General features: G+C 49.4%; 1 protein-coding gene across 1 annotated transcript in view; it reads right to left on the bottom strand.

Moving 5' to 3' along the window:
• Positions 1-5,752: 5,752 nt before the first annotated feature.
• SLC1A1 (solute carrier family 1 member 1) overlaps positions 5,753-9,033 on the bottom strand; it is a 76,923-nt gene continuing 73,642 nt past the window's right edge. The window contains exon 12 of the mRNA XM_059411962.1: positions 5,753-7,931. Within this exon, the coding sequence (XP_059267945.1) occupies positions 7,685-7,931 (247 nt within the window). The 3' untranslated portion in view covers positions 5,753-7,684. The remainder of the gene's footprint in view (positions 7,932-9,033) is intronic.

Below are 9,033 nucleotides of genomic sequence, written 5' to 3'. Positions count from 1 at the left end.
AAAGATACCATTGGAATTGTATTGGAAATTGGGTTGAATCTATAGTAAGCTCTGGGTTGTATGGACATTTAAAAATCTTAATTCTTCCAGTCTGTGAGCCTGAAATTTCTTTCCATTCTCTTGTGTCTCTTTCAATTTCTTTCATCAGTGTTTTAGTTTTCAAAGTACAGGTCGTAAGCCTCTTCATTAAATTTATTCCTAATTATTTTATTCTTTCTGATGCTAGTATAAATCGAATTGTTTCCTTAATTCCTTTTTCTAATAATTTGTTGTTAATGTATAGAAACTCAACTGATTTTTGTGTATTGATTTTATGTCCCATCAGTTTACTGAATTTATTTATTCAGACAGTTTTTTGATGGTGTCTTTTGGGATTTCTATATATAATGTCATCTGCAAATAGACCATTTTACTTCTTCCTTTTTGATTTGGATACCTCTTCTCTGTACCTTGCCTCATTGCTCTGACTAGGATTTCTTGTACTGTGTTGAAGAAAAGTGGTGGGAGTGAACATCGTTGTCTTGTTCCTGATCTTATAGGAAAAGCTTTTATCTTCTCACCGAGTATGATGTCATCTGTGGGCTTGTCATATATGGCTGTTATTACATTGTAGTATTAGTATGTTCCTCCTATATGTTCAGAGTTTATCACAAAGGATATTGAACTTTGTTGAATGATTTTTCTGCATCTGTTGGGATGGCCATATATGATTTTTATCTTTTGTTGTCATTACCGTGGTGTATCACATTTCCTGATTTGTGGATGTTAAATCATCCTCAGACCTCAGGAATAAATCCCACTTGATCATAGTGCATGGTCCTTTTAATAAATGAGCTACTGAACTCAGTTTGCTAATATTTTGTTGAGTATTTTTTGCATCTATGTTCATCAGGGATATTGGCTTATAATCTTCTCTTCTTGTAATGGCCTTGTCTCCCTCTGATATCAGGGTAATTCTGGCCTTGGAAGATGAATTTGAAAGCATTAACTCTGTATATATATATTTTTAAATATTTTATTTACTTGAGAGAGAGAGAGCTAGAGAGAAAGAGAGAGCACACATGCACACAAGCTGGGGGGGGGGGGGGGGAGGGAGAAGCAGACTCCCCGCTGAGCTGGGAGCCTGATATGGGGCTCGATCCCAGGACATTGGGATCATGCCTTGAGCCGAAGGCAGATGCTTAACCAACTGAACCACCCAGCTGCCCCCCGCCCACCGGTCTGTTTCTGTCATCGATAATGCTGCTGTAAACATTGGGGTGCACATGTCCCTTCGAATCAGTATTTTTGTATCCTTGGTATTCTTTAAATACTTGGTAGAATTCACTGGCAAAGCTCTCTGGACCTGGGCTCTTCCTGGATGGGAGGTTTTTGATTCCCCTTGCTTTCCATTTGCGTGGAATTTTTACGCACAGTGAAGCAGCACCTTGATGGTTAGGAACGCCGGCTTTGGAATCGGGTTTGAGTCCCAGCTGAGTGAACTTGGGGGCAATCCCGTCACTCTCTGAGCCACAGTTCCCTTCTCTGGAAAGCAGAGGGCGGTAACACCCGCCTGATAGGAGTGTGGAGGGAGATGAGTGCCACGAAGCACTAAAATAGGACCGTGTCGGGCACACAGTCAACACCTGGTCGGTGTTAACAATCGTGATGGTTTGTCTTGAAAATTTAGGCCCCCCAAACTCGAGTCAGCACTCCTGGCCTTCTCTGGCTCTCATCACCTGGCGGAGAATGTGGACACGGAGCCAAACTGCCGGGTGATCTCTGTTGTGTGATCCTGGGCAAGTGAACTTTTGGACCAGTTTCCTCCTCTTTAGAAACAGGGATAGTAACAGTCCCTATTCATGGTGGGGTTGGGATTAAATGAGTTAATATATATATATATTTTTAATGAGTTAATATTTGTTCCCTGCTAAGAACAGTGCTGGCCACTGAGGAACTGCTTTGCAAACATTTGTCAAGTCAATAAAAACGAGCTTGCTCGGTGGTGCTGCTGCTGTTTGTTTTTCTGGAGTCGCGTCATCTGTCCCCTCTGCGCTCGAGCCGGCAGGGAGAAAACCCCTCCCTTGGAGCCTGCGGCCCGATGGTCAGGTCAACATCCTCCAAGAAACTGGACCTGGGGCACCTGGATCGCGTCGGCTCAGCATCTGATTCTTAGTTTCGGCTTAAGTCATGATTGCAGGGTGGTGGGATCGAGCCCTGTTGTGGGTCTGCTTGAGGCTCTCTGTCCCTGTCCTCCTGCCCATCCGGCCTCAAATAAATAAATCTTAAAAAAAAAAAAAAAAAGAAAAAGAAAAAGAAAAGAAACGGGACCTTTATTTGCCTTAGAGTGTCATCTTTACAAAAGGTGATGTTGCCCGAGAACGGGGTGGGCCTCTGTCCGCCTGGGACGGCATCGGAACAGACTTTTCCTTCGTGCCAGAAACTCGGGCTCAGTAGCCTTTTTCCCTGCCTTGTTCGCTCTCGGGATTTCTCCACTACAGGCGGCGTGTTTTCCTAACTGGCCCCTCCTGACCCAGCAAAGAGCGTTGAGAGTGTGTGTGCTTAATGGGAAGTTGACCCATTCTTGTCTGTCTGACCCTTTCTGGCTGAATTAGGAAAACAGGATTAATGGCTTAGCTCTGGGCGTTAAAGCCAGTTTGGGGTGCTGGGAATGCAAGAGCAAGCGTTGGGTAGGGTCAGCTGTGTCCCTCTAGCTAACTGCTGGTGGCTGGTTTTCTGTATAAATAGCTTAAGTATGTGTTCCATGGTAGCACTTTTCCGACCCTTGTGAGACCCACACAGTTTCCTAAAGACCCTGATATTTCTTTATCCATAGACTGATTCTGGAGAAACTCCCCCCTCTCCCCCCGCCCCAGCCCCATCCCAAGCCTCAGCTCCTACAGATCTCTGGGCTGGCCTTGAATTATTCTTGCCAAGCTAAGCGGAGGACCTTGGAAACACAAGGAGTCCTTAAAGGAAAATTACATTTGCATGCTTGGAGGAAGATCAAAGCTGTCTTTAAAATGTGCATCCTTCAGCACTCTCCGAAGGCCTGTCGGAAGATGGAGAAACATCTGTGCAGTGATGAGGGGGGACCAAACACTCAACTCATTTCACCCGCTCTTATCCTCACCTTGGAAAACCTACGTTTTCCCACAGGGCCGGACAAGATAAAAACTACCAGCAGATCTCCAGGCTCCTCATTTTTTTGCCCCGGCAGCCAGACCTTTGACTCTGAAATGCCCAGATGATGCAAACTTGCTTTGAATTCCCTCAGATACCTTGAAGTGAGGAAAGAGGATGTGATGTCCTCACATAAGCCAGTAAAGAGCTTTCCCGAGTCATGGAGGAAAGGCAGCTCCCGGAGCCTCCAGTCGGTCAGGTCAGAGAGAAGGTGAGGGGTGGGTGCGGGGCAGTGGGGTTGGGGCTGGATTCCAGATGCTACCACTCAGGAGTTTGGTGGATTCTGTATGTTAGTTTCTGGATTTCTTTGCCTCCATCTTTGGATAAACCGTACTCTTGTGGGGCAGCTTCTCTCTAGGGAATATCCTGATTTTGCTATCCTGAGGTCAGAGCTTCCCAGCTCCAGGCGAGTAGGGCCTCTAGAGATCGGTGAACGGTCTCCCAAGGAGGCCACTGCTTTTCTTTCTCCTTTCTTCCAGCAACAAAAGGGCTATTGATTTTATCTGGGCTTGGAGGGTTTACTAATAACTGTACCGAACCTTGTGATGCCTTGCAGTTGGGCAAAGTGGAGATTTGTAGATGAAACCAGCAATGTGTCTGTAACCCCAGAGAGCCCGCTCCGAATCTCGCCCAGCACTGGGTTTTCCTAGTGAGAGGGCAGATGGGGCATCACTGATGTGCTGAAATCTACGGCTGGCCTAGGACTTCCGTGGCCTTGCTCAGCCTAGGCCCCTGAGACACATCCCCACTGGTCTCCCACCCACGGTCAGTCACTTCGTGGGGTGAGGCGCCGTCACCTAATCCAATATAACAGATCAGGAGGTGGTTCCCTGAGCGAACCGGGCAAGGCCTGCTTCTGGTTGTTTACCTGACGGGGCTTTCAACTCACAAGTCCACGACTGCAGGGGAGGGAGGCCAGCTTCCCCGCATGGGGGTATTACAAAGCCCCACGTGGGGCCCAGAACAAAGTCTGACACAGCAGGTGGGGACGGTTTAGGTGAGGTTTAGGGACCAAGGCGACAAAAGCGAACTTCGTGTCTATGTGATTTCAGCACGTGGGCAGGGCTGTTCCGTGAATGGGCATCTCAGCCTCAAGCCTGCGGCCCGAGCACCTCCAGTCCCCCTGTGTGTGTCGGAGCACAGAGGAAAGATGGGGACACTTACCTGTGCTTCATCCCCGCATGATCTGCTACAGGAGGAAACATTCGAGGTCTAGGCTGTTGAGGTGGAAATGTCCCATTTTCAGAATGGGCTTTCCCCCTTTATGGAACGGGGGTTGCTTATTAAGTCTCACGAGGTTGGATTTACTGTTTGCTCCAATAACCCGGGGAGTAAGGCCAAGCGGTGAGAGGTCTAGTCCTCGGTCACGTGAGTGGCAAGGGCCCTAAAACTGAACTCGTGAAGCTGCCTGTCTGTGGTTCACCCCTGCAAACAGGGGGGTGAGGGTGTACGGCGTTCTTTGGGGCGAGAGGCACTAGCAGTTACTGGACATGGAATGCACTAAATGCACCACATCTGTTTTCTCATCTGATACGTAAAGCAGTCTCACGAGACGAGATGTGTTATCCTCACTTCACAGGATAAGAATTGGGGCTTACACCATTGGCACAAGTCCCAGAGCTGATTAGCTGTCAGGGCTGTGCACCCACTCACTGGTTTCTCTGGTGCCTTGCGGGGCAGTTAGGGAATACAGACTATGGATCCTGCTGCACAGAATCTTCTTGGCATTCTACCAAGGCTCTGCAGGACCATTTCCTCTTTCTGTTCCAGGAGGGAAGATTCTCAACACCTGCAAAGCCAGCACCATTGCTGGCTCACTGCCGGCTTACGAGCCAAGCACAGTTTTCCCCGGCTCTCCCAAGAATGAGGTGTGTTTTTAACAAAGAGCCTTGTACCCAGGGGGCTCACAAAGATCTGTTGAGACCCAGCCCCTTGGGAGAGCGGCTAACACTGTTTCTCAGTACGTGAGTGTCCTCTGGGCAAGATCCAAGTCCTGGGGCGCCTGCTCGGGTGGATTAACTCTTGCAAACAAGTCTGAGTAGTTCGGGAGCTGGTGTTGCATCCCACGTCGCCTGAAGACGTACCTGTCCTCAGTTAGTCTGTCCAGATGGTGGTAAGCACTTCTGGAAGACACTGCCTTCTCTCAGGGTAGGGACCTGTCCATTGTGGTTGGTCCTAGACGAGTGAGTCCACCAGGAGAGCCCTGTCATGACCCATTTGTTGTTTGTAGGCACATCTCAGAGGGCAGGACTGGTCCCTCCGTGAAACCAGGGCACCAAGACCTGGAGATAAACCTCCCTCCCAGTACAGGAATCTCTAGCCAGATTACACCTTCCCTTTCATCTCAGTGGTAAAATACGGACAAACTCGCCACCGTTTAGGGCCCCGTATTTCAGCCTGGCCATCCCCACGGATTCGCACAAAGCATCCCCTTACTTTTCGTCAAGCCCGGCTTTCCCATCCTTGGGTGTAAACAGTTTTGAAAGCACTAATCCGTTTCCGCTCGGAATCCACGGACCACGTCCGTCCTCACCTTCCCTCGCCCCTTCTGAGTACGTGCGATTGGAGGATAAAGAAGACGCAGGCCGGCCAGGAGAGAGGGCGGAAGTGTTTATTGAGACGGGCGTGGAACACTGTTCTCTTACAGGTTAACAGCACAGTGTGTTACAGACTCACTCCAAGGAAGGGTGACCTGAGGTCACCAGCAGCTCTGCCACCTCCCGCGCCCGAGACCCCGGCCACCTGCCGAGGCGGTCAGACCTGTCAGCCCACGACAAAGGAGGGATTTGGCGGCATCCGTCTTTAGACAGACTTCCCGTGCGCACCAGCCGTGTCTGCCTCTTAAATCTCCTGTTGAATCACTGGTCCGTATTGATGGTGTGTGCGGGACAGTCCAGGCTCGCTCTCCGCTCGATCCCACGGACGGGTGGTCAGTACGGAGCTCGGACTTAACTCTTCCACGACCTTTGGCACAGCGTCTGGTGTCTTAAATACCGGAGCACAGGCCTCCGTTGGCTGCTCGGTACTGCAGAAGCGGGACTCTTGCGGTCTCGGTGTAAATACAAGTTTTTATGTGGAGCGTTATTTACAAGGTGAGAGCCGGAGCACAGACTTTTTAATCAACTATCTTCACAAATTAGCAGAAGAACGACAGGAAAGGGATGATCAGGCGCAGGGCCAAGGTGGCTAGACTAGCAGTTGGAACGAACCTCCCTGAGGAGGAGACGAGATTCATACCATGGGAGAATTTCCCTGAACCACTGATAACCACGTCTCATTTCGTGGGACCGAACTCTGCAAGAATCCATCCAGGGCAGGGACAGTGCTTCTTCTGGCCAATGGGACTTGTTCAGTCCATCAAACCCATATTAAAATATAACTTAGCTGGGAGCTTGCCACCCCACGAGGTACCAAAGGGCGAAGTCCTGTCATTTTTAAGTGGGTATAGCTGACCTCGGAAGAATGGAGACTTGAGCTGGATAACAGCACATCCAGCCTTACGCAACGGACAGCTCTGAGTGCGATCTTCTGCAGCGCGGAGGGGGATTCCCTCCCAGTATAGTCGAGTCCGGGAGTTGTAGATGAACGGCATTGCCACTTTGGAGTATCACCATAAGACATGTCTGCTTTGAGGCTGACACGCAGACGTGGAACAGTCAGACAACATGATTTTTCATTCTCGTGCTCCTGAGACAGGAGTTTGGAGAAGCCCTAAAGCAGGTGTGGACTGAAATCGTAGTTATCGTTCAAGTGCGAGGGGAGCTCTTTGTTTCACATTGACGGTTCAATTCTGATCTCTGTCTGGCCACTTATATGAAAATAATAAATATGTACACATATATCTATCTATCTAGCTCTATACCGAACACTGGCTTACTAGTTACCAGTGTCCCAATACAGTACATTGAAAAAAGAACCCTTCCCACAAAACCCCACACCTGTCTTAAAACTCTGATTGCAGAACTGTGCTGGTCTATTTTCTTTCAAAGCGGTTACTTTGAAATTGGCTGGAGATGAGTCAAAAATGGACAATTTGGCACATTAACGGGGGAGGGGTGTTTATATGCACTGTAATCTATAAAAATGTGAGAAGTCAAAGGAAATCCATGCCAATAGAAAGCTTGAGTAAAAATTTGTAATCAATGAGAGTATTTTTTTTTTAAAAAACCCAAAACACTGGGCTGCGTATGAGAAAGCAATTTTCCTTCCATGTCCGTGTCCTAATCCAACAGTTTCTACTCTATCTACTTCCAAACTTTGTCTCTTGCAGAATTTTTACATTGCAGACAATCCAGCTTTCCTTTTCATCTGTTTTCTTTCATGTTACCCCACCCCCAAATCCCAGAACCCAGAGAGCGAAAGCTGTGAATTCAAATATAGAAAATAATCTGGAAGTCTGTGTATCAAATCAAATGTACAGTTGGCCATTCATGTTTTTCTCTTATTTAATGTTTGGATTTGCTAAGAGATGACTGTCATGGAGCTGTCCTTCATCATTCTTGGTCCTGTGAAGCCAGGGATTCTAGAACTGTGAGGTCTGGGTGAACGAGATGGTGTCAGTCTTGTCCACCGCGAAGCCTCCGTTGACGTAGGACTTCTTGGTGTCGGAATCTTCGTTATCCAGGACTGTGGATTCCAAGGCAAAGGGGTTCACGATGTTGACTTCAGATGAAACATCCATCTGCTCCAGCTCCTTCTTAGACAGCTTCTCCACGATGCCTGTCCCGAACGCGTCCCCGAGGACGTTCACCATGGTCCTGAACCGGTCCCTGGGGAAGAGACAGACAGGAGGCCCGCAGTTCATTTCCAGTTGCCACTGGGCAGAGACAAGGATCTGAAGCATTCAGTGACAAATTAAGCAAATGGAGAAAGTTGTCATCCTGGTGACCGGCTCAGAGGCTCCGCTCCTCTGAGGCCTGGGGCAGAAGGTGGCTTGCAGAAGTGCAGAATGAGCAAACGGGCTCCCCGGGTGTGTGCTCCCGCTAAGGCACCATGACCCTCCTAAATCCAGCACCAGTCTCCCCACATTCCATCCTCTCCCCCCAAAGAAATGGGAGGAAGGGTCAGAACTGCTCAAGCTGCGCCATCCCCCGACTCCCAATCTTGGGACTTTTCTAGGCTCTCTCTTGACTAAGGGGAGGGGGATTCCATGAGAGGTGTCTGGTGGGGAGTGTGTGTCTGTGAGTGCAGCTGAGGGTTCCTGTGTGTTTGTGTGACCTGAGAGTAGTCGTTTCTCTGCCCCATTGAGCCACTCTATGAGCAAGTCAGCAGGGACACTACAGAGCACAGAGCCAGAAAGCTGGACCAGCCAAGGAGTGGCTTCCTCCTTGTGGCACCCCGAGTCAGCCTTAACTGTGCGAAGCTTGGAGGAGATGCTGTGGGAAGAAGACATGCAGCCGAGAAGGCGTCCTGGTGAGAGGACAGGGGGCCCTGCTGGGAGGCGGTGTGCACGTGAACACTTTCTCGTGAGAACCACCTCTGCAGGACAGGAAAGGCCACCAGTGTTTGCCCAGCTCCATTCTGGATGCCCTTCTGTGATCTAGAACAAGGCCATGGACTGAACTAGTCCCGAGTAGGAACCAACCCATGTCTTTTCATCCCACGGACTAGACAGGACCTTAGACTACTTTCGGTATCTTGGAAGTGAAGGTCATGGGTTCCGGGAAGAATCAGGGAAAGGAGTCAAGTGCGAACCCACCCTCATCGCTAGAAAGGACACTGGAAGCACTTGCCTCAGTGAAAGGATATCTCGGCAAGAGAGGTGTCACCTCAGCTGGGCGTCTTGTGGGACCAGCCAGCCGCTGAGGGGGCCCCACCTGGCCTGCCTTCCCAGAGCGGGAGCTTTTCCTTCGGGTGTGACTGTATCTTCAC

Source organism: Mustela nigripes, chromosome 9 (genome assembly GCF_022355385.1).
Source record: "Mustela nigripes isolate SB6536 chromosome 9, MUSNIG.SB6536, whole genome shotgun sequence".
In the NCBI taxonomy this organism is placed as follows: Eukaryota; Metazoa; Chordata; class Mammalia; order Carnivora; family Mustelidae; genus Mustela; species Mustela nigripes.
Note: the sequence above shows the minus strand (reverse complement) of the source record. Positions and strands in the feature narration are given on the sequence as shown.